At 45.8% G+C, this 25973-nt stretch overlaps 1 protein-coding gene across 1 annotated transcript; it reads right to left on the bottom strand.

The window, feature by feature from the left end:
- Nucleotides 1-94: 94 nt before the first annotated feature.
- LOC147040258 (peroxisome proliferator-activated receptor alpha-like) lies at nt 95-19541 on the bottom strand. Its single transcript, XM_085901904.1, has 9 exons — nt 15990-19541; nt 4743-14762; nt 3344-3554; nt 3001-3155; nt 1992-2130; nt 1384-1586; nt 1051-1314; nt 739-982; nt 95-676 (listed from the first exon to the last, which is right to left on the bottom strand). Exons 3-9 carry the CDS (start codon nt 3525-3527, stop codon nt 432-434), a joined length of 1434 nt encoding a protein of 477 aa, XP_085758030.1. The 5' UTR covers nt 3528-3554; nt 4743-14762; nt 15990-19541; the 3' UTR covers nt 95-431.
- Nucleotides 19542-25973: the final 6432 nt, after the last annotated feature.

Raw genomic sequence — 25973 nt, 5'->3', positions numbered from 1 at the left:
TTTAAGCATAATATTGTATTCCTAATTTATCCTGCCATTGAAATTAATCCCAAAACATGCTAAGTGAGTGCAACACACATTTAAACGCATACAATTTAGAACAATATTATTTATATACAGTTTTAAAAATAAGTTTTGTACAGAATCATACAATTATTGTCTCGTTAAAACAAATGATTCACACTGGCACATAGTATTTTGTATTTATGAAAGATTGTACAAGGGGCATGCAAGTTTTAAATGATCGCTTCAAGTGGAATTCAGTGGTTAATTCAAGGGGGTTAGAATTACAGTTAAAAAAAAAAAAAAAAAAAAATGGAAGAAACTCAACTAATGGTTTCTTCGCTGATTTCACAGTGGTCACGCATCAAAAATAAGTTTGAAATATTAAACTTGAGTTTGAGACCTTGGCTGCAACACTATAATAACTCTCAGTACATGTCCCTGTAGATTTCCTGGAGGAGGGGGTGCAGCGAGGTATCCTCCGTGGTCTCGATATCGTGCACCAACTGAGCGTGCTCCGTCACCAGTTCCCGGAGGTCGGCTAATTTCTGCAACAGCCTCGGGAAGAGGAAGGCGTCGTCGGGGTGGTTGGCCTGCAGGTGGAGCCGTAGCGCCTGGACGATGCCTTCCTGGAGTCTCTCCACCAGAGTCGCGTTCACGAGACCCGGCCGGTCTACGAATACAAACGGGGGAGTGAGTATTCGCAACCCTCATCTCCGCCAGGTATCTACTCACCTCCGCAGCAGATGATGGCGGCCACGAAGAGAGCCAGGTCGCTGTCGTCCAACTCCAGGGAATTGAAGCGCGCGGCGAACTGGAACTTGGGCTCCATCATGTCGCCAAAGGGCCGCCGTAGGCTCTTGAGGAACTCGCGGGTGATGAAGCCGCCGCCGCGCGCCACCAGGAGGCCATCTTTGTTCATGCACGAGGCCAGTAGCGTGAAGAGAGCCTCGTAAACACCATACTTGAGGAGAGTCACCTATGGGGGGGGTCCAAAAACGATATTTAATCTTAAGCGTGAAGGATGATTGAAAAGCTCACAAGTACCTGATCATTCAAATCCAGGTTCTGGAAGCTGGGAATAGCTTTGGCGAACTCGGTGAGCTCGGTGACCGTCTCCACGGAGGTGCTCTGGCAGCAATGGAAGAGACGAGCTTCGGCCTCCCTCTGCTGGAGTCGGCCGCACCCCACGGCGGCAACCAGGACCCCCGCCGGGAGCCCGCACTCGGGTTCCGCGTCGTCCCCCTTGGACGCCGCCGCCAGCGTCCTCTCGGCGAGTTGGAACGTCTCCATGTCGTGGATGATGAACGGCTGAAGAAGAACAGGAGGTCAGGAGAGGTGAAGATGACGAGAACCAGCGCGTCCGTCGGCCGCATTTACCGGCTCGCTGCTCTTCCCGGTGAGTATGAGCCGCGCTTTGGCTTTGTTCATGTTGAAGTTCTTCATGTAGGCTCGGTGGATGCGCCCGACGAGCACCCGGTGGTCGAACAGGGCCGGGCTGGCCTCCTTCTTCTTCTCCGCCATTTTGCTCTCCGCCTTCAACTTGATCTTCTCCGCCTGGGGCATGCGGCCGAAGCGGATGGCTGTTGAGCCGAGACATCCATTCAGGCTTCCCGTACGTTAAACGAGCTGGCTAACGAATAGGGCAGGTCTCGGCTTTCTGAAGACGGCGGAGGGGGGGGGGGTGGACGAACCCCGCGACCTCGCGACCCCGCTGTTGATGACAAGCCAGATGTGCACCGGCTATACAGGGGCCCTGTGTTTTGTCAGCGGAACGCTCCAGCCATGTGAAACCCGTTGACCCGGGTGACCTCCTGCTGTGCTTGTGCACATGGGGCCGCATTCAGTGCTAACGCATACTTTGTTACGGTTACCGAGTGGATTTTTGTTTTACTCTCGTTTATCATGATTATTATTTTTTTATTGCTACACTTATTTAACACTCTGCACCTGCGACGGAATTGAAAACCCCAAATCCTCAACCTTACCGTTGTGAGACATGCCCACCGAAAGGCACTTGTGGAAGCGGCAGTACTGGCACTTGTTGCGGTTCTTCTTCTGGATTTTGCAATGGCGTTCGCACTTGTCGTACTCCAGCCCGAGCCGGATCGTTCTCCTGAAGAAACCCTGGCGGGGGACGTGAAAGACGAGTTGTCGTAAACACGAATAAATGACTGGATTAGAATGTGAGAGGGGGGGGGGGGGGAGAACGGAACCTTGTGGCACATTTTCCGCAACACAGGCCGCATTTGGAAAAAAAACCCAAAAACTGGTGGAGAGTGAACGGAGTGAAGTTCCCCTGGTCTATAACGTTAGCATCCTGTACAGCTGCATTTGGTAAATGCCGCGGTGACGCTCATTAGGCTTGCTCAGATGACTGCGCAATCAGTAGGAAGAAGCTCTCTTACTTTGTTACAGATGGCGTGAGCATTTGAGTGACTTAGCCCCCGAGCCGCAGGCCGCGTGTAATTTGAGGCTAACTGGCTCGCTGCCTAGATAGGCTGCGTAGAAAAAAAAAAAAAGTTTGGTGTAAAACAGAAATAAATGTGGCTGGATACTGAGATCTGGGAAAAAAATAATAATAATCTGCTTAATTGTAGCCATTTTAAATCAACGCAAAATGGCAGCGAGGAATAATACCAACACGTTGCTGACGGCCACACGTGGTGGATTTTTTTTCTTTTCCGTGACGGCGCAACCAACGGGACAGCTGTCGAATTTAGGACGTGCGCGGGCTAGCCGATCAAAAAAGGGTGGCCGGCTCACACCTCTCGTACGCGCCGACTACGGAAAAAGCCAACAAGCTCTGCCCGTTTACGCCCCTTGATGACATCCGGCCAATTTTCCACGAGAGGTGCTCGTGCATGAACGTCACTGAGGCTGGCCGGAAGCCAAGGTGGAGAAAGGTGACGAGTCAACTGAGGCCACGGCCTCGCCGACCTGGGCTCGCTGTCTCCGGGACTTTCCGTGAGATAAGTGAACATATCGTGACCTCACCTTGCAGCCCTCACAGGCGTGCACGCCGTAGTGGAACCCCGAGGCTTTGTCTGAACACACCCTGCACTCCAAGCTGAGGGGGCCCAAGACTTCACCGGGCCGCGATACATCCCCGCAGCCCCCCGGTGACGGACTGGAAGCCGGGGTTAAAGTGTCTGTCAAACAAGACAGGTACGTTCGTTGACCTTTTGCACAATTTTTAAAAAAAGGACTGCACGCTAACCTTTCACCACAGTGGACTTTTTTTTTTTTCAGGTTCGCTATTATGCAATAAATCAGGCGTGGGCAAAGTTTGGTTTTCAATGGCCACGTTTCTTTTTTTTTTTTTTTTTTGACAACTCACCCAGTGCAATGGAGCTCTCAGACTCCGAACCAGGATTCTGGTACTCCAGGAAATCAAGGCCCAGAGCCTGGTCTCTGACGGACTGGGATATATCCCCAAGATCGTCCATGAGGTCGGCGCACAGGGGGCTGTCCAAGAGGGAGTCCCCCAATGGGGACGGGGGGCAGTAGAGGTCCCCTGCCATGCCTGGATGCCCACCTCACTCACCAGACTACAAATAAAAATCAGACGTCAGTGAAACCTGATGAGTTTTGTGTTCAAGAAGATGGCCGTTCAAATTGCTGTAAAAAAAAAAAAAGAAACACTAATGTGGTGTAGCTAGCCGTGCCGGAACATCTGTTTGAGCCATTTTCCGACCCCCAACTTCCAGTAATTGACTCCGGCAGATGTTCCGACCTTAATGTAGAGCGGACCTCCATTCCAAATTACAACAACAGGGATGGGAATTGCGAGGCGGTGCCACTTTCTTCTGATTGGACCGTATCAGGCCCCCGAGCCATGAGTTTGACACCGTAACTTTTATACACCTACATCCATCCACTAATACAAAACAACCCACAAAACGAGGAGCTCTAAATCGATCCACTCACTCTTGTTTATTCAGTGCGAGTGCGTTCAGCACGTCTGCGGGACATGTCGCGTCCTGTCGACTAACAAGCAGAACATTGTAAAACCTCCAAACACGTAACTTTGGGGGGGGGGGGGGTAAAAAGCCAGGTGAGTGCGTCACATTAAAGTGGGATGATAATTTCCGGAGCTGGCATTGTGTAAGTTTTTTTTTTTTTTTAACCACTCGAGTAGTAAAACACCCTAAAAAGAGATTGATGTAAACATCTTTGTTTGAGGTCAAAGGTCAAATATCCACAAGTGGTAAAATACAACCCAAAAAAAAAACACGAGATTATTATTATCAAATAATCTCAAAAGAAGGAAGTTTTTGATAAAGTACTTAAGGTGTTATGACATTAGTGTAACCTGATCAGGCATTCATTGTGTTTTACTTCCCAAGCGGACAAAGTTGCTATCTTTAGGTCGCAGGAGAGGAAGCAAGAGCTTTGCAGAATCCATGTCAACAAAAAAACATGTATGCACAACAAACGAGGGGGAACAAAAAAATTGAGACATCGTGTGATCGAGACCCAACTGAGTACACTCTCCTTATTCTTGTTAGTTTTGAAGTTCTGCTGTAAGGGCTGTTTTCATGTCCAAACGCAAAATATATTGGCTTGAACTGCCCACTCATGTCTGACAAGGTCATCAAAGCACTCGAAATAGTTGCGAGAACAAAATGGTCCAAAACTTTCTAAGCCCATCACAAGCGAGGGCGGAAATCCTCTTAGGGGCTCATAATCACACTTGCAAAAAACAAAACGAGTCAATTTGATAATGTTTGTATTACCGCAGAGATTTGGCTGCCGAGCATTTCCAGATGACAAATCCCGGGGGCGCTCGTTTGACTTGCGGCGCGGACGAAGACGGAGACCGAGACGTTTAGATCAGCGGAGCCGCTTCGCGAGCGTCCTACTCCGGCCTGGATTCAGTCAACACCCTTCGCGCTTTCGGAGGAAATGACGTCAAAGGGGACAACTGAAAAGAGCACACCTCTTAACACACCTATAGTTTGGACCAATCACAAGGCAGGGAGCGCTAACACTTCCGGGTTGTAAAATGATTCAACTTCAAATCATCCTAACACAAGATAAAAACGTTTGGATTAAAAAACGTTGAATTTAAATTCAGGAAAATAACGTTTAGCGGGCTTTCATGTTTTAGCGTGTACTATGAATGCTTTAAAAAAAAAAAAAGGTATTCCATGCAGTGTGTTGCGCCCTCTACTGTTAGAGGATGGGAGTTAATGGTGTGATCATGATGTGGAGGATTTAATGGGTAAAGATGATTCATCATCACCAGCTAACCACAATTTCGAGGCGGAACGTTCCAACTACTAGCCAACAATGCACGCTACTTAAATGTCTCTAACTTGTTGACATTCAATATGTCACTTGTGGATTGAATGAGCTCATTCAGGCAATAAATGAGTCAAACTCTTTATTCATCTTCGAACAAAACAATACAGTTGTCATCCATATGACGCAAATAGTGAAATGATTCGGAGTAAAAACTCACCACGGGTGCGCTTGCTTGACGTCAAAGCACCGTTTTGACGCATTTGGAGCATGACGTGCGTCTCCTTGGACGAATTGCTGCCCTCCAGGGAAGGCAGTAGGTTGTATAGTTAGCTCCTGATGGGGGTAAAATCACAACCCTGAAACCACACAACCTACTACCTCACCCTGTACGAACACCGTTGAGTCACCGGCGCAAGGTGGCAAAGTGAAAAAATCAAATAACATTTACATGCTGGTGACGCCGCCGCCGCCGCCTTGACAGTCGCTTCAGGAAAGACAGTAAGTTGTATAGTCATGTGACAGTTTGGGAAGGACCCTAAGACTATACAACCTACTACCTCACCCCAAAGGACCGTTGGTTACTCATCTTCGCCTCCTACGGCTCCACGTCGAAAAAACACGCCGCGTTTTTGGGATCACTTACGCTCGTGCGCTGATCCGGACGTTCCGCCGGGCGGGCTCGGCCCTGAAGGACACAAGGGAGGAGAAGAGTGTCACACTTTCACTTGGCTCTCGCCTTACAACCCGAGAGGGATCGTGTAACTATTGTCGGCGCTCGGAGAAAAAAAAAAAAACGGATAGGGTGTAGTGGGCGCGCCACATCCTACTGGGAGCTCTTTCCCCAAACAAATTAGCAAACAATATTGCATCTCCAAGCATATTTTAGGTCAATGTGAGGCAGCAGTTTGGAAAAGTGACTCAGTGGCCTCATTACTAACCACTTTTTTTTTTTTTTTCTTCCCCCCGCCTCCCCTGTTGACTTCACCCATAAATGCCACAGCGGTACTACTTTATGTCCAGGCCTGTAAAGTACACAGAAGTCCTGACTCAGCATATGTTCACACAGGGCCACAGTTCACATAAAATAAAAACTCTCACTTCAGTTTTTTTTTTTTTTAATCGATGGCACGATTATCAAAGTCTTGCCTCGGTTTGGACGGAGGATCCCAACTAAAACCGCGTGTAATAAAACTAAACGTGACTAATGAGAGGAGAGTAAAATGGCCGCCCTGTTTGAGGAGCTCGCCATAAAGTGCTAAGCGGCGTTAAGATGTCACCGATGTCATTGTTCAAACGAGTTGAGATGAAGCGTTGCGGGCGGCCCGGCTGCAGTTGAGCAAGGCCGCCAACAGGTGTCCTCCCGAGCGCGCGAGGGGATCCCTCCCGTGACAACAAGGCCTTTGTGCAGTTCCGGCCGCCGTGCCTTCGTGCCCTCTAATCTTCATTTGACCTTTGCTTCCCTCCTTTGAGGAGATTATCGCAAGGACGTACCGCTTTGAGGCCGCTCGACGTGCCCTGCCCGTGGAGCTTCCGAAGGGTCGGGTGGAGTTCTCCGGACGGGAGTCTGAAAGAGGAAACCGCATTGGCGCCAGACTCCAGGGATGGGACCACGTGGTGGCGAGCGGCTCATCGCCTTCGGGACGATATTAAATGAGGGGAAGAGAGAAAAAAAAAAAAAAAAAAAGAACTAACCTTGAAGTTGAGGTTTGCCCAAGACGTACACTGCGCCTGCAAATGAAAGAGAACCAACTACAAGTCAGCTACGTGTGGTCGTACTGGGGGGGGGCACACACACACACACACACACACACACACACACACACACACACACACACACACACACACACACACACACAAAGGTGTCCATGATAGCCACACAACGCTGATGTCACACATGTTAGAGTGATCAGAGTTGAAGAAAAAAAAAAAAAAAAAAAAGGAACTGCGACTCACATTAGACTACATTGACCACTTTGTTATCGTTGAGTGCTGGCAACGAGACGAGGACGTTAATAGGCTCTTTCTGATTCATCAGCACACGCTCACTTTGTGGCTTTTGGCTTCAGCAGGAAGTTTTTTTTTTTTTTCCCCCTTCCTTCTTTAAATTGTATCTAATTATACTTGCTAAATATATAATGCAGAAATGACTTGCTAAATCAGGATTCCCTTTTCTGAAAATTGGAACAAAACACGAGAAATGTAAATAAAATTAGATTCGACGATTGGGGGGTGGGAGCAAAATAATAGAATTAGTTGAGCTGACACACACACACACACACACACTTTGTAAATACTGCATAATGACAATAGTTTTGAAAAAAATAAACATATTAAAATACACACTAGAATTTAATCAATTGACCCAAGAAAATTTTAACAACCCCTTAACGGCAAAAGCTACTACAGTTGCAGTGTTAAAAAAAATATGACCACGTTTTATATCATATTATGTACACGCATATGTGCGCGACACACACACACACACACACACACACGCACACACGCACGCATGCACGCCAAACACACACACACACACACACACACACACAATAAATGCAGGGCTTAAAAAATAAATATTTTGAAAATTATGTGTAAAGGTAGCAATTAAAAAAATACAAATACTCATAAATTAAAAATAGTACTACACTTAATGTAAATAATTAAAATGTGATCTATTCAAACTTGAAAACAAACACGACAAACACACACACACACACACACATGTTGAGGATTCCTCACCCGCACTAAGATGAACAAATCTGATCGACAAAGTTGTGTATTTGCCAAAGACGAGAAATAAGTATGACACTCTCTTAATTTGAACTTTGTCCGCTCAGCCTGGCCAAAGTGTGTGTGTGTGTGTGTGTGTGTGTGTGTTTCTAACTTTGCCCCCAATGCACCTGTGTGTGTTTAAGTAAGACAGTGGCCATCTGTATGGGGCCCATTGTGCGTGTGAATGCTGCGAGGAGGAGGCTGTGCCCTGCACTCCTTGGGAGAGGCGTGGGAACCCCATTCATCCGGGGAGCCGGGGCTTCATTGTGGGGCTGCGCACCATCAAATGCGTCTGGCTGACTGGCTGCTGAGAGGAAGTGTGTGCGTGTGTGTGTGTGTGTGTGTGTGTGTGTACGTTTTGCCTCAATTAATATTGATGTGTGAACTTTCGAAATCTTTCATTGATTTATGATGTGACCGCTTTTCCGACTGCACTCTTCCTAAGCGGCTTCACCGTCACCTTTAATTTTACTCGTAAATTCAAGCACGCTGGCATATTGCATTTTCCTCAATGTTTTTTTTTTAATGATTTATATATATTATATATATATATATATATATACATATATATATATAAAAATCATACAAAAGTGCAAGACTGCGTGCGTAACGACGCACCTGATGTATTTGGCGTCCTCCGAGAGGGAGGGGCCGAGACGTTTCGAGTGCAAATGTAACTTTTGGCGTTTCCTGCGGCGTACGGAGTGGCGGACGACGAGCGGGCGGTAGGTGTGACGGCTTTGACGAATCTCTGACGACGCACGCTGCCGCTACTCCTATCTGGTCAACACGGTCCGATCTCCGGCTACTGTGAAGGAATGCCACAATGGCTGCGATTATTAAAAAAAAAAAAAAAAAAAAAAAAAGGATGGCGCATTTAAAAACAAGCCGATATTCCTCTTTTCATTGCTAATATTGCAAATTTCAAAAACGTCTACGCCTGAACCCGTTTTCCGGTGCCGTGACTCGCAAGAAATGTTTCACGAAAACCAGAAGAGGCAAACGAAATGGTGGAACTTATTGCAAATACGAAGAGATTAGCGCGCACGTTGTTTTGAGAGAAAATACAAAACATCTCGGGCCTGCTCGTAGAAGCGTTAGAAAGCTATGTGTGGCCACGTGTCACAGATGACCCCCTTTTTTTTTTTTTTTGAAGTATTCGGCCTTCAGACACATTCCAGCTTTGAATGCAGAAACTCAAATCTAGTGCGTGATCGAATTGGGAGAAATAAATGGAAAAAAAAAAAAAAAAAAGGAGGAAGAAAGGGCGAAAAAGGATGCAGAGACGGAGCGTTGCGGCGGGGCCCGCCTGGAAGCAGGCCCAGCGCCGCACAGCTCGCAGCCTCATCTCTTTTCGGGAAGCACCACGACCGACATTAACTCGGTTCCGTCGTGTCGCCCTCGTGTTTGGCCTCGGGTCGCCTCTCCAAAAGCATCAAGCACACGTTTGCATTTTATAAAGCTACATATGTGCAGGAACACACACACACACACACACAAAGTGACTCACCCAGCAAGGTTTGACGCCGAGAGATCTGCGCCGTTCGTTTGTGGCGTACGGCTGGGCTCGCCACGCACGTCCGCACATCCGCTCTGTGGAGGAGAGGCAGAGAACCAAGTCGGGTTCAGTCACAGAGCTCTACACCAGCGTGCCGGCGGCGAGCGCCCCGTCCGGACTCCCGCAAAAGTCCACTGTGTGCATGTGTGCGCGTGTGTGTGTGTTGCCATCTGTTGGACACTCTGCCACCTTTGTCCGGACCGCCTGCGAGCACTTTTTCCTAATATTTGCAAGCGGGGCTTCCCTCTCGCCGTCTCTCCCCGTCTGCCAGCTTCTAGTCGGCCCCGCCACAATGGGGGAGGCCATGTGGTTTCCCGTGCAAGTCGCGTGTTCCTCCTGTCTGGCAGTTAACGAGGCTTTCAATGAGGAATGTTAGCAAACAGAGCCGCTGCGCGTCGGCCCAATGCTAAGCCCGGCGACCAGTCAGATCGCAGCGCCGGCCCGGGCGCATGAATAATGCAAAGGGAGCGGAGGAGGTGAAGCTCCTCCCCTCTCGCTGCTCCTGCCTGAGCCCGACGCCACCGCCTCACCCCCCCTTGCTCCAAAACTCAAATGCCTTCACGGGAGATTGAGGAGCTCAGCAGCAACTCGTCAAAAATCGACTAAAACAAAGTCGTGCACGAGGACGACGGAGGACGCACGCGCCAACCGGTTCCTGAAACATGCGACTTCCCCCCCCTCTGCCTCGGAATCATCTCGCTCCTTTATGGCTTTCTGTGCCTTTTGTTTAGAATTGGCACCTGTCCCAGGAAAAGAAAAAAAAAAAGCCCGGTCGGCCGCTCCGCCCTCCTGCTCTGCTTTCACTGGAGACTGCCCACGAGCGAGACAGAGGAGGAGAAAAGAGAGAGCGAGACACGCAGACACAAACAGAAAGCCAAGCGAGCGAGAGTGAGGGGAAAGGGAGAGAGGGTGGGGCAGAACACCCCCAAAAAAAAAAAAAAAAAAAAAAAGGAGGGAGAGGTCCAGAGATGGGAGACCAAAGGAGGGCAGATCGAAATATTTGCCAAAACTCCACAAAAGCACGGAACAAACGAAAAAAATCGGTCGAAAAATAGCCAGGTCCCAAAAATGCGTTCCGTGCAGAAGGAAGCCACTTGTTGCTTGGTGGTGCAGGCTCGGGTGCAGGCAGGGGGTTAAAATCCTGGGACTACGAGTAGTGAAATATCCCTCCCTCTTTTTGGCATCGAGGGGAGGGCCCGCCTGTAGAAATAGCAGCAGAGCCCCCCCCACAACCCTCCTCCACCCCCTCGCTCGTTCTCTCAGAGCTGCTGCGTCCGAGTCTACCCTCTCGCATGTGGCTGGGACCCAGGCAGAGAAGAGGAGGAGGGCGGCGGTGGATAGAAAAAGAGGCAAGGAGGGCGGGGGGGGGAGGCTGGGGTGAGGGGGGGAGTCGGGGTTAGGGCTGTGAGTGGAGGAGAAAGGGCTCAGCTGATGATGAAACAAGGACCAGCGGGAGTGGGTACGCACTACGCTTTTCATCACCGCTTCGAGGGACGAGGACGGGGGGGGGGTCGTCCAATAAACCAAACATATTTGTAAGACGCTTTGCGTAACTCCGAGCGAGCAAGTTTGAGAGCTCGCGAGGAGGCTGGCAACACCAAACCACCAACCAGGAAGTGGCAGCCAATCACCATCGCCGGTTTCATCCAAGGTCTTTTCTTTTTTTTTTTTCCCCCCCCCTCTATGCGCCATAAACACGCACCTGGCCGCGACGTCGCATCTGCCCGGATACGGCCGAACGTGCCCGCCCGCTATTACGAAGGAACAAACGGCGGGACGACAAAATGGACTCTGGTTGTGTCCTCCCCCCTCGGCGCCTCCCCCGTTTTGACTATTCTGTCCGTTTTGGTCCTTCCAAAGCGCGGATAACCAACATCCTGGCGAGCGTTACATTCAGGCCGTGCGCTGAGGGTCTTTGTGCCAACGACCCCCCCCCCCTTCTATCGTCTGTCGCCCTTGGTGAACACCTTTGCCGCATCCGCCCGGTCGTCGGCGCCACGTCCACTTCCCACCCAACTTCCACCTCCAAACTTCTTTCAGCGCTCAGAATGCTGTCATGCCCTTTAGCACTCGGCCCCACTGTAACACACACACACACACACACACACACACAAAAACACAACTTCCTCTCTTTCGGACAGCGTTCCCCTCCCCTTCGGTCTCTCCCGCAACTCGGCACCGGCAAAAATTTCCTCTCCTCCATGTTGCACAAAAGAGCGCCGGGGCGGTGGGAGGGGACGGGAGAGAAACACGACGCATCATGTAGCGCCGCTCGTCGCTGCGCTTCATTTCCAACGCTTACAGTAACGAATCAAAAAGCGAGGGAAAGCAAAGCAGACTTTTTTTTTTTTTTTTTAAAGTCGCAGCCTCTCCTTGCAAAAAAAGAAAGAAATTCTGAATTCAGGCCATTCGTATTCTGCCGAGTGGCTGTGCTATCTTCTCCCTCTCGCACACACACACACACTCTCAAACAAACACACACACAGGCAAGCTGTAAACACGGGCGACAAAAAATCCCGTCGAGTCGGGAGGCGAGCAAAGCTTCTTTGTGGGAGACACACTCCCGATGAGGAAAACACAAACGGTCGTTAGTTTGAAACCTGCTGACGTCATCTCTCGCCACGTCGGCTGAACCAATCGCAACCGGCGCCAAAATCCAAATTCAAACAATAGCGTATGAAAAACGCTTTAATCAGCATTTTTTTTTTTTTTTCCCAGAAACGATCACTCCCTCCCCTGATCAAGACGATGTTTCTGTCGGTTGTTTACAGTCTCAGGTGGCAGGAATTCCAAAAACTTGGCGGAGCCTGTTCCTCGGCCGGACGTTCAGCAGAGGATACGGCTCTGCCTTTTTGGCCCGGGCGCAACTTCTGACAGCGCGGGCCTCTCGCCTGCGCAACGCCACCGCCGCTCGATGACGCGGCGATATCAACAGTTTTTTTGCTCGCTGCGTCTCGGGAGTATTTGCAATTTCGGATGTCATCGCCCCACGACCGAAAATACACAAACTTTCAGAATACAGCCAATAAAGTTTCACTGAAGTTTTAATAAAAGATTTTACGATTAGAAAGCTAGCTAACAGTAAACAACTCGGTGATTCGGTTAGAATTGAAGAGATATTTCCGAGGTACGGAAAGTGTCAAATTAGGGCTGCGCAGTTTGACCTTTAAACAAAACGTCAATTTGTTTTTTCTGTCTCTTACATAGGAAAAAAAAGCTAATGACAAGGACATTCTTTTTTTTTTTTCTCTCCTAGGATTTGCTTTATTTTTTGCTTTATTATTACTAAGTTGGCTGTGCTTTTTTTTTTTAAAACTTAAAAATAGGTCATAATTGTAAAGTATAACTGGCACAAAAGCTGTTCTTTTCCAAACGAGCATGTTTGTCTGCAGCTGTGACACGTCGACAAATTCATCGATCGAATCCAATCGCGTCTGAATAAATCGGTCAAACTTTTCCGTTTCTGCTCTCACGCCGCTCGGCGGCGGAGCGGCCCCACGGCCCGCTCAAAAGTCTACAAGGTGGTCCGCCCGAGGGGCCCCTCGGCAGCACGCGCCGCGACAACTTCTCCATTACGAGCGTGACCTCAGGGGTCAGCCTCTGAAGGATTGCGCACAAAGGCCACGACCCCGGGGTCAGAAGCGGAACGCCAGGGGCAGGCCCGAGGGGCCCCGACGCAAAGAGAGAGCGTGCCGCCCGCTTTGAAAGGTAAGCATCGCTAACGCGAGGGCCTAATAAGGATTAAGGGGCCGTCTCCTTTGGAACGTCACTCGGGGGCCTCGTACATCAGTCTCTATTAGCCTCCGTGACCTTTGCCGGCCGTTATCGGGGCCCCGGGTCACGGGCGCACGCGCCGCAGAGCCGTCAAAGCAAACGCCGGCTGTGACCTCTCGCTGATAACGCTGACAAATTGTTTCAGGAGTAGAAAATAAGATACGATAGATTGCCTGGAGGTTGACCTGTTGAGGCAGTTTTCAACTTGTTCATGAGGTTGGCATCGGGCGGCCGAGACAAAAAAGAAAATAAAGGCCGATTGCCTGGGATAAATCAAAAAGGCAGACAAGTCCAAAAAAAAAAAAGATATAAAAGAAAGCACGAGTTTCCCCGCGTTTGATAAAGAGCCAGGCCCGAGTTGAGAGAAAACTTTGATGGAAGCAGCTGAGCTCCCTCCCGCGGAGTCACGAGCACAAAATGGAGGACGCCAAGAGACAACATGGCGGCCTGAGTGACGTTTTCAATTTGAATCAAGGGGAAAATAAAATTCCGTCAAGCCGCTAAGCCTGCAAGGTGCACTTTGGAAATCGTATTTCTGTTATGATGACACGACTGCCTGCAAAGCACAACTGATGCAAATGGAATGATTCTGATCAAAAATTGTGCAATGAAAGAAATCATGGCAGCAAGAAGGATAAAATACAAGTCATCTATAATGTATTGATAAAGGAGCGGAACACAAATAAAGCAAATTTAAAGACACAAAGGTAAAATAAAATTGCCCATTGCAGTATTACGTTATAATACAATCTTAAAGGTCTCATATTGAATTATTTTCTTTAATTAAATATATAATTAAGAAAAAGAATTATAGTTTTGGTTACTCAGGTCACTTCCTGAACTTTAAAAAAAAAAAAAAAATGTTTCCAAGTTACAAAATGTAACTTTCTGAAAACACAAGTTTGGAAAAGAAATCAAGTCATCATTTTAAAAGGCTAAAATGCAAATGAGTGTTTTAAAATTATAATGATAGTGAACTTTGCATTTTGTTGCTGCATAATTTCAAGGAAATGTTTTTAACTTTTGACACAAACCGGGAAATGAATCGACTCAATTCTTTGAAAGATTTCTTGAGCCACTTGACCAAAGTTGAGAGTGGATAAAATTTGAAATACATGTTGGGGAAACATTTATCGATAAAATGTTACACGCTGACTATATACCGACAATTAGTTGTTTTTTCTCCAGTATTATTAAAAGCAAGACATTTGACTTTGCCAACAGCGAAGCCGGCCGGGCGAGGCGAAGCCAGACTGATCTCGCTCCTTTTCTTTGGTCTAATTTCAATGTTGCGTGCAAAGTGCAGTAAAAACAAAACCAAAAAGTCAACAAACACTCACCGTGCATCTTGCCGGAGCGCTGGAGACGTCGGAGGACAAACGTTTTCCCGCACGTGCTCTCCGGGCTGCAAAAAAACAACGAGACGACTCTGAGGCTCAGCGAGACGAGCTTTAAAAGATCAGCTCGGTCCGAATGAGGCAGCGTGCGGGAAAGAGAGGTTCCCGTCTCTCGGGGCTTAAGACGCTGGCGGCCATGTGTCCGTCGGCCTCGACAAAAGCCGGCCTATGCGGGGTGCATATAGATGGAGCCGTCTCCTTTGTGTGCACCGCAGTCCGGCTCCCCGGGCCTGCCGAGCAGCTTGCGGCGGGCGCCTTGAGCGGTGCTCGCTCGCTCACACATGACATGACGCTCTCTCCATATTTTAACAAGAACTTTTGCCATATTAAATATTTTGCCAAACTCTCCATGATAGCGATGCCTTTCAAACTAAAGAAATGTTTCAAAATAGAAACCAGTATCATAGCTTATCAGGCAACAAAGGAAAAAAACAACGACTGTGCGATGTCCCCGGGGACATTTTTATTCCTCAAATGAGCAAGCTGGTACTTTTAACAAGATGTGAAAATATTTGGATGGAACCTTCAGAGCTTAAATATGGGTAATTACACACGCAAAAAAAATAAAATAAAACAATTTGATGACGGCTTGGGAGTTTTCGCCATCTTGAGGTGATGAGAAAAGCAGCCATTTTAAAAGCCATCTCAAAACTAATTCCCATAGGAAATTACTTTTTTTGTGTGTGCGAGATGTAAATCATTCCCGTTTTTATTTTGGATGATGAAACTTCAAGTCAAATATCATATCATATTCCCCGCTGCATGCGCATTTCTGCGGGATGACGTTAGCTGCTTTTTACATTTGGAAAAGATTTATTTCTTTTAATATCAATCGGTACAGACACCATCTTAATGATCCAAAGCAAAAAATGATACGTGATAAATAATTTGAGGGGCACTTGTAGTTTGACCTGAAGGACCTCAACATACAAAAAAAAAAAAAGCTATTGCAAAAAATTAGATGTCTCCGACAGCGGAGAGCACACGAGCCTCCCGGGAGGACTTTCTAGTTCGGGCTCTTCTCCGCAAAATAGCTGATAGGAGCCCGAGGATCTCTTTCCAGCACATCTGGATAACACCTGATCCCAACTGTGGAGGCCAACAAGATCTTTCTCTCCAAAATTGGTCCAAATTTGGGAAGGTGGGAGGGGGGTCAAGTCCGATAAATTTCAAAATGGACACTCGGAGAGGAAGTTCACGCACATTTTCATCCAACGTTGAGAAGAGGAACTTACCGACCGGTTGTCCGACGGGGCTGTTGCTCTCGAGGGCGTTCTCCGGTGGCCCTGCGGCAAACACAGGAAACACAAGTGGACTCAAAAACGGGAAAAGTGAGGCAAACGCCGACGGGTCGTGGAGTTATGAAGCCAGGAGAACGGCGAGTGGCACACAGAACGTGGCTGGCTGCGTGCAAGCCCAACGCACCACGTTCCTGCTGGAACATGTCACGCTGCTGCTTTTCCAAACTTTTTTTTGTTTTTGTATGCAACTTTTTCATATTTGACATAGCGATCAAAACAAGGGCTAGGAAATGAGACGGCACTTTTTTGTATTCCATTTGGAGCAAAATATTTTTTGGGGAATATTTTCTGCTGTACCGTGTGCAGCTCAAGTCTTGGTTGCTACCAATATGCAATAAACACTTTTAAAACTCATCATTGCCAAATATTCCATGACACTGCAATAAAAAGTTTGACTTTCGTCGAGTCATCGTCTCCTTCGATGGACGCGATGCCCATTTACCCTGCGCCCGAGTGAAAGCTGACTTGAATATTTCATCCGGCGCTGGCGCTCAAAGCGGTTTATCTACTATTTATAGCAACAAGGGGGGGGAGACACACGCAGCAATTTGTTTTCCCTGTGCGATCGACGATTGAAGACTCTCGATTGGGCTTACTAAAGCCGCGGGGGCGAGCTTTCCCGAGCAGGTCGGCCCGCATTTGAACTAAACTGGAAGAACCTGCACTGCTTGCCGCCGAGGTGCGTTTCATTTACTTTATGGTCTCTCCTTTCCATCTCCTCACGGGGCTCACTGACTGGCCGCACACTCAACAACGTGGGAGGGATGCGACTGAAAACGGGTGCGGGAAAAGGAGCGAGATGCTCGAAGATGAAGCGAGAGAAGGACAGATCGCAGGCGAGGCAGAAAATCCTGCTCGCTCTCGTTTCCCCCCACGGTGTCTTTTTGTCGTGGGTGGGTGGGGGGGGCAGTATTTTCTCCCTCTCGGTGTCTTTCGCTCTCAAATGATTCTCAGTGGAAAGAAAAGGCCTTTTCCTTGTCCTCGGTTGAACTCCGCATCAGCTTCCTGTTAGAAAGGCAAAGAGGAAACACCCAGAGCAGCAGGCGCATGCGCACACACACACACACACACACAGAGCCAGGCCTTCAACTGGTGGATTCTTTGCTGCCCGAGAAATTAGGTCAAGCACTTAAGAACCCTGCGCGGCGATGAACGCAGATTTCAAACGGCAACTGTGCGTGCAGAAAATTAAAGTTGCATCTATGCCCGTTACTGCATTTAAAGGTATCCGACTGCGCCTTAAAGGCACCGCAAAAGATCTCATTAGGGACAGAACATATTACACGGTGATATCAGCTGCTGAGTGTTTGCCGGGAAAAAAAAGATAAAAAATCCCCCGAACGCCACGTCCTGCCCACTGGCCTGAAATATCCTTAAAGGAACACCACGCCGCATTGCCAAGCACATCCCGATCAGCTCTTGGTTTGAATTAATCTCGCCGTTCCATCAATGACGAGCAAAAAAGGCCTCTTCGACTCGGTGCTGAGTCAATTCAGACTGCCAGTTTACACGGCGCGGGCACGATGGCATTTTTAGAGCTGCGAGTTCCCCTTATAATCAAAACATGCAACGTCGGAGTATTAATACATCACATGTGAGGGTGGGCGTCCCAATTGGGACAGCCCCCCCCCACCCCCCCACACACACACACACACTTGCAGTGAAAAAGCAAGTTGCTGGATCTTTTTCTTGGGAATCCCAGGTGTGTGGAACTATAAGGGTAGATGGGGATCTAAAAAAAAAAATGCACTGTTGACCTTTGCAAAGAACGATGTGTGTGTGACATCAGCCAAAACAAGGTCAACAAGCTATAAAGGGGGAAATTGCACAACTGTGCTTTGATAAATGCTTTGGATTAAAGTCGACAAAACAGTGTTTGATGCCTTTTTATAATCTTTATCCTTTTACAGGATCAGAAGTCGCCCTCCCACTCATCGCTAGGATCAATATTTTTATATTTTTGGGACTGTGTTAGGTTGGGGATGAATTATAGAAGCCTACGAAGGCGTTTTAATCGTTTATATAAAAAAAAAAACACATCCAGCAACAGCTGAGCAAGCCCAGCTCACGTTTCATTGAATTCGTTTTCATCAAAAACTCACAGGGGGGGAAACTACAGTGAAAGATCGGGGGGGCAGAGGGGGGGCACTCCTGGACGATATGTGACCATAGGTGAATCCTGTATCTCGTTTTTAAGCACTTTTTTCCGTTCCCTCCAAAGAGCGGCTCGCCTGTCACGCTCCCCCCGCGCGTAGGTTGCTTGTGAGCGGCTACCCCGGTGGAGCTCGCTTCGAGCGGATAACAAAGGGCAGGGAATCGACGTGTGCCAGTCGGAACTAGGGCAACAAGGCTAATTTCCCCTCGAAAAGCTTCTATTTATGCGATTAATATGTCGAACCGCAAAATGGTTTCGGCCACCTGCGGAAATTTATCAGCACGTCCTGTATTCGACACCAACAAAATAAACAAACCAGGAAGAGCACAAAAAAAAAGAAGTACATACCACGTTCAAGTTCAACGTTAATTCCCGTCTTCACAAAGACGACTTCCAGACGTCGAAGAGAAGGGAGGGGGAAAAAAAACGGCGTCCGTGTTCGGAGACAGCAACCCGGGTTAATGGTGACGCCGCTCTTCGCTCCCTCCTCCCGCGGCAAAAGGCTGCTCGGTTCAGCGGGGACACGGCGCGTCCTATACCCGCCGCTCAAGCAGATGCGTCAAGTTCAGCTGAGGTGAAAAGCAGCTCGTTATACAAGCAAACCCTCCTCGCTCCTCGATCTGTTTTAAGGTCGATCAAGAAAAGGGGACAGAAGAGGAGAGGAGGAGGGGGGGGCATTAAAAAAAAAAAAAGAGTGAAAAGCCACTTGACGTTGTAAAAGCTGCAAAAAGTAGGCTGCTGGGAGATGAATATTGAGGGCTCCCTCACACCCCCCTCCTTTTTCGCCTCATCCGCGAATTGGAAAAAAAAAAAAAGAACTATTTGATATTGCATGGTGCTTAGCTTTGTGCAAAAATAAGATTTGAAAGGGGAAAATAAGCGTACACGTCAAGTGGCGTTTAAAAAATACAATATGGTGAGATTAGAAACGTTTAAGTCGATTCTAGTCCTTGACTTTGATTCACTGCAATTTGTTTGAATAGGGGGGGATCTCCTACGTTTTAATATCGCTATTAAAAGTATTTCATCAGTAAATATGCGTGTGTATGACTTAACGTGGCTTTGAAGACACAAAGGCATTAAATATAAAGAATGTTAATTGCTAGCTACTTAGCCCAGTTTGGCTAATTAGCTTAGATAAGACATCAAAAGTGGATTTCCCCAAGTCTGTAAAACCGAGTTAATTAGCTCCACGTGCTTCATAAAAAGTTGATAAATATTCAAATAAGTTTTGATTTACCTGAACGCACACGCAAAAGAAGTTCAACTTTAAATTTGATGATCAAGACTCACCAAAATGTCGTCTTTCGAGAACATTCATAACCGGTTGATTGTGGGTCCAAATTGAGGCAGTGATAATGATATGGACATGATAAAGTTCCTTTTTTTTCTTTTTCTTTTTTTTGAAAGTGAAGTAGATATTTTTATATATCTTTCAAATCAATTGGACTCATGAGAATTATTTTCCTGAATACATTCAAAAAACAATGTTTCAATATTTGGTAAATATATTTTTTAGCTGCCATAACAATCAGGCATAATATAGGACATCAAAAAGTGGGGAAGCACACGTTTACATATTTTCCAAGGACCCAAATGTAAATAATACATCTATAACAATCATTCAGAAAAACTAAAGGAACTATCCAAGTTTTATAGTGTTAATAATTTCTCAACTAAATTTCTTAAATTTGCTTTCTGTGTATTTTTGTATATCTGTATTTAAAAAAGAAGTGCAAAAAAGAAAATGACTTTGATAGTTGTTTGAGATTTTTCATATTCTTAAACACTTTACTTACCATCTTGAATATTTAAGACAGTAGTTTATTATTTATCATATCTTCTAATAATATTAGTAAATTGGCATACCTATTTTGCCAAATTCTGCTGTGTTGTTCTCATTTTGAAGACGAATGGAAAGTTCCCTCATGGATAAGTGGATGAATAAAGTCTCTATCTCCAGTGCATTTTTCTTTCTATCTATCCATCTAACCTTGACTTGTCTACATGAAGCATGCAGGCTATACTTTAAAGGGATTAAAAGTCGATTAACTTTTATACTGATAAAGCTTCAAGTGCATCAAGACGAAGAATGATATTTTTTTTTTTTACTGGCTTCAAATAACTTGAAGTGTGTGTGTGTGCACAACCAAGCCGGTCCATCGGTTAAAGCGAAAGTCTCCAGTGTACTGTCAAAATTTCCATTAATTCCAAATGAATACCTGAAAATGTGTATTATTACAATATATAATATTGTTATGAACCTGTGTCCTGATTTATTACAAAACAAAGTAGAAACAGTCGGATAGGTTTGTCCACTTTGGCATTCATTTGATTAACCACCTGATTTTATGCATGTATATTTCAGGCATACATTATATTTTTGTTGATATGCTATTTATATATTCGGCACAATATTTTAATGTATGTTAATGTAAAATTACAGAATTGAATCTCATGCTATTAGAAGAACCCACAAGGTTCTATCCATAATAGTTTTGTGTATTTTCAAGGAATGAAATTTATTATTGTCTCCTATTTTAGTGACTTTATCGAGTCGAGTTTTGATCGATCGAGTAATTATCAAGTGATAGGAGGGAATAGTGAGCAAGGTAGGCGAGGCCGCTTTTAGTTGCATGCTAGATGCCCCCCCCCCCTCCAAATAAGTGCTGCAATGCGACACATGCCCCACCTTGCACCACGAAAAGATCCATTTTGTACTCCTGCAGACTGGCTCGACCGAACCGGGACGTGACCACGACTGAAATTTGTTCCTGGAGTTTGTGAAATGCAAGAAAAGTCATGTAAAAATGAGCCTTGTGCTTTTAAGTCATGTGGTGGGAGGGTCAGGGCCAGCAAGGCCTTCTCTGCTGGTCTGAATATAATCAGAAGCACTGACCTACATTTTATCATTCATTCAGCAAAACTGTATTTTTTAATTCCAGGTGGCTTATTGCATTTATTTTTTTATTTTGTCCAATCAAATGTCAGTTTTTAAGTGTTGCCTTGTCAATCCAATTTGCCTTCAGCAGAGCTGGCCGATGTCAATTCATCTAAATTTGCAATCGGACTGTTTCTTGAACCAAACAAATTTCTAATTTGTCCTCATTGAACCGAATGACATCATCATTTTTCTTTCTTCTGATTGGTTGAACAGAGCAAAACATGTCACAACTGGCAAGACCCCGTTTATAAGGATGTGCGCACATCAATACATTTAAAAATCAGCATCTCTGGTGAATGATTGTATTTTATTTACATTTTTTTTTTCCCACGAGCAACCCGTAATAATATGAAAATGCTCAAATATGGACTCGTATGTGTGTGTGCGCTGCCCGAGCAGGTATTATCGCTTTATTATCTGCGGCCCAGTGGTTGTACAGTATGTTGTGGCTTGGTTGCCGCGGGTAACGGGTCAATGATTACCCAGTGAGGCCTGAATTGTCCTCAAGTGCAGGTTAGAACCCTAAATGTTCTGCTACGCTAAATGTTGATACCAATTAGTATCAAGGCGGCGCTTCGGTTGCCACGTGTCGGGTGAATGGATGACACCGGCCGGCGCTTTGCACTTGACCTCAAAGACGAGGGACGGACGGACGAACGTTCTTTTCTTCGCGAGCACCTTCCTGCAACGGGTTGAGAAGAGCACAATGCCTTTCAGTGTGGTTCACACACAATGGCAGGAATGGCCGCGTTTACGCAGGCAAATGGCGTCTGTGAGGTTTCTGTGGTCACCCTTGACCCTTTGACCGCGACTGGCTCGAAAAGTGCTTCGGACGGTTCCAACCGGTCGTGTCTGGATGCTCGGAGACGGTTGGGGAAAACAGAATGGGGAGTATAGTTGTGCCATCTGACGTTGAATTTCTTTTTTTTGTTTTTTTTTAAATGCTGCCTGCCTGTCCTTCCAATGTTAGAGTCACATGACCAAGGGAACTTAACTTGATTGGCTGGACATTCAAAGAATTGAGAAAGATTCCATTGCTTCTCCCTGGTTTCTCCCCGGTTACCTGGATAGGACCTCTGGTGTTATTTTGTAGATTTTTTTTTTTAAATGTTTGTTCTACACATAAATTGAGATGCAGAATTTTTATTTGAAAACCAATTTTTTTTTTAAGTTTGTTTTTGTGCTTCTGAATTTTAATTAGGGCCTTTTATTTTTCGCTTTTTATGTATTTTTGGGGAAATTTTGAATATTCTTCAAGTTATCACACGTGTGAGCGTCAGAGTGTGAGCTGTGGCCAGCAGCAGTTTTGCATGATGTGTTTTATTGTTCAATAAACAGCTAAAAAGTGCATCAGTGCATTTTTCCCCAGATTTCAGCACCTCTGACGAGTATCACGCATTTTGTTTTCATTTCGGTCATGCGTTTTAAAGGCCCAGGTAGGCAAACGCACGGCCTGCCACCACATGCAGTCACAAGCACAAATGACTTGGATGGCATGGCTCTCCTTTCTCCCCCCCCCCTCCCCTCCCCTCCTCTTCTCTGGAGGACCACAAACAGCCATTGTCACTACAGACCGCGAGAACAATTGGGTTCTTATGCTGCGGCCCGTCCCGGCATGGGAGGGTAAACTTCAGCAATGACTGCGCTAAGTAAATTATAGCTCCAACAGCCTGTGCGCTTTGTGAGAGGTCCTACGACTTTAAAAAAAAACAAAAAAACGACAACAACAATTTGGCGCATTTGTCGCATCTTTTTGGAAAAGTCATTTTGGAGGCTGGCTTTTCATCTTATAAAATGATCACGTGACAGCAATGGAGGATGTGCTGGTTCCTCCCCTCCTTTCCCAGTACGGGATGGAGGCTCCTCCTCGCCCATCCGCCCGCCCGTCCGCCCTCCCGCCCCTCTCCTCTTTCGACATGACATCATCGACACATCTGTCGTCCCAACAGGGCACCGAATGAGACGAAGCCTTTTCTTTGGCCTATCGGTAGCCATTCGGCGAGCTCTTTTTTTTTTAGCGCATCGCGTCGAGTCAATAACGTGTGCCTCGTGCGTGCGAGCGGGCAGGAAGCGGCCGTTAAAGTAAATGATCCATGGGGCCTGACCCCGCCGTCCTGACCCGTGTGATTGAAAGAAAACACAATCAGCAAGGTCAGCGCAAACACGACGGGACTGTTTTCTTCCTTGGATGATTTGTTTGTGTTTTGAAACTTTGGCAATTGTTTCCCATGCAAATTACAATTGCGGATAAAAAAAAACAGCCGCGCTGACGTTATAAATGGATGCAATCAAACAAACTCAGCACGTTCAATCAACTCTATAAGATAGAAATTAACTGTCCATGTATGTGACGATGATTTTAAAAATAAAATCCATCTTCCTCACTTGGAAGGCAAAAAAGAGATTTAAATTCAAATAACCGATTGATTGGCTGATTATTTAAAAACTATATATTGAGTAAAAGCAAATTTAGTTTTAATGTGTACCAAAAAATAAATAAATCGTCCGATCGTATGTGGCCGAGTATTGATTATCTTAAGTACCTCAAATATTTGCATGAGTACTTGACAAAAAAAAAAAAGAACTGCTTGCATTCCATGTCAATTTGCTATTTACACACAAATTTTCTCTTTTGTGTATGATGTCATGTCTCTGTTATTCAATCATAATTCAAATAATTATTTATATTCTATAGGAGGATGAAATGGGGTCACAAATGTGTTTGCGTGTAGTTATACAAAAAAAAAAAAAAAAAGAAAAACTGGGATACCCGGGGCTTGCCGGAGCAAAAGGAACCATCTGGACTGTAGGAACCAAAATGGTGGAACTTCTTGCTGGAGCTTTCTGGGCTGCTGTGCAGCTTTGTTTGGTGCACCATGTGAAACGTGGGGGTGAAGAGCCCCCCTGAGGATATCGGCGGTACTTACATTGCTGAAGTGCTTGAGACCTGATGGTGGTATTCGGAGTGGATCAAAGTTGAAAAGAAATTAATATGACCACTTTTTTTAATTAACACCTCGTCTGTTAATTAAAACATGGCCATGGACTGTAAAATTTAAAAAACTAAGAAGATAAATAGTTTTGCTAATTTGAAAATCGGTTTTGCCACATTTTTTAAAACAGAAATAAAAGTTGACAAAATTAATTGTCCATTGTATTGTCCCCCAACGTAACATAAGATAAAAATTAAATTGTTTTGGAACAAACAAGTTGCTTCATTTGTTGCGATAAATGTCAATATTTTACATTTGAACGTCTTTCTTCATTAAATTCTTTAGCTACAAAAAGCAATTTGACATGTTAAAAAAATCAAAATCATGACAGAAAAAAAAAAATCAAAATAAAAACTTGTCAAATCAATTCCTCACTCGTGATATATCGTCCGCTTTTATGTGTCGTTCTTCTCAAAAAGGCTCCATTGTCACATCTCCACATCTGCAACATGTTTGCCACATAAATAAAAGCATTTGCTGCAGCAGCAAAAAAAATCACTTTAGTGGGATTCAAGCAGTGAAGACGCCTCAAAAACAACAGCTTGTTCTTTCTGGATTCAATTTCTGCCTTTTAAAAATCACCATAGCTCACTTTAGCTTCAAGAGAATTCACCACACTTACAAAAGCCAAATTCTGATTGACACCCACCGGACTGACACGATGACCCCGATTCTGCGCCAGGGTTCGACCTGCTTTCCTTAAACACCCGAGATTTGCCTTAAATGAGCTTAAACGCGCTTCACGCTGACACATCCCTGGCGCACGTCCTGCTCAAAGACAAACTTGGCAAAATCAATCGGAACAAGTGTTGCTACTACTTATGTTTGACTGCTAAATGAGCATTAAGTCGCTCTTCATGTCATCTCTGCTTGGCGACATGCTAAATATTTCCACCGCTTTTGACAGCCAATTATGTCCTGATTCCATTTTTTTTTCCCCCTCCGGCAAATAATGCGCATTTCGCTGCTCTCTCGAGAGACCCAAATGACGATGTGTTTGTGTCTCGCATCGTCAAATATTCAACAATTCAACGATCGAGATTATTATTTTTTTTGCTTCAATTCAATACCCATTGTGTTGGTCCTCCTGACCACCAGGGAGCAGCATAATAAAGTTGTCTGCACAAAATTCAGCAGGAATCGGCCATTTCATTTGCCGATTTTTGCCTATATTTTTCTCGACGTATGAACAACTACCGGGAGGAGGTCAAACTAAACGGATTGCGGATTTTAACCAATTCTGGAATGACCATCCAAAGACCCCGTAAAAAGATTTTATGAGCAGGATGATGCTTCCCTTGTCAATCACCATAACCGAGCAGATAATGTCTCATCTGTCAACACCCTTGACGGACATGAACTCATTAAGACTTTATGGCTCCTCTCATCCCTGATTTGATATCCTACTTGGCGCCACACGCGTTCCCAACATAAGGGGAAGTCGAGAAATGTGAAAAGAAACAGATCTTGCCGTGCAACTGCCAAGATTTGAACGCACACTATTAAGAGCTATTTTGGCATTTGGAACATGTGGTTAAGAAGGTCAGTCAGAGTGAAAGTCACAAAGGATTCAAGCACATCTGATTGGACATTTTTCAAAACAGCCAAATGAGCCCCTGACCAATCTTTTCAAAGAATAAACTGTAGTTTTAGTTTTGTTTACATTCTCAATCAATTGGAATTAAAGAGCTCCTTTTCCTCCGGGGGGGGGGGGAATCTCACATCATATTTGGGATTTATTTAAAAAAAAAAAAAAGAAAAAAATCGCCTTGTGGTTGTAAAGATTTGAAAGTACAGTTTGTGGACGGATAAAATATGTACTTTGT

Source organism: Syngnathus leptorhynchus, chromosome 21 (assembly GCF_054491065.1).
Source record: "Syngnathus leptorhynchus isolate UIUO chromosome 21, UIUO_Slep, whole genome shotgun sequence".
NCBI classification, from domain to species: domain Eukaryota; kingdom Metazoa; phylum Chordata; class Actinopteri; order Syngnathiformes; family Syngnathidae; genus Syngnathus; species Syngnathus leptorhynchus.
Note: the sequence above shows the minus strand (reverse complement) of the source record. Positions and strands in the feature narration are given on the sequence as shown.

What these genes read in the sequence shown, in the direction of transcription:
- LOC147040258 (XM_085901904.1), bottom strand. Translation starts at nt 3,527, where the DNA reads ATGGCAGGGGACCTCTACTGCCCCCCGTCCCCATTGGGGGACTCCCTC. An exon ending in GGTGGGCATGTCTCACAACG is followed by an intron (nt 1,587 to 1,991) that starts GTAAGGTTGAGG and finishes TCGGCTCAACAG; the next exon opens with CCATCCGCTTCGGCCGCATG. An exon ending in ACCTGGATTTGAATGATCAG is followed by an intron (nt 983 to 1,050) that starts GTACTTGTGAGC and finishes CCCCCCCCATAG; the next exon opens with GTGACTCTCCTCAAGTATGG.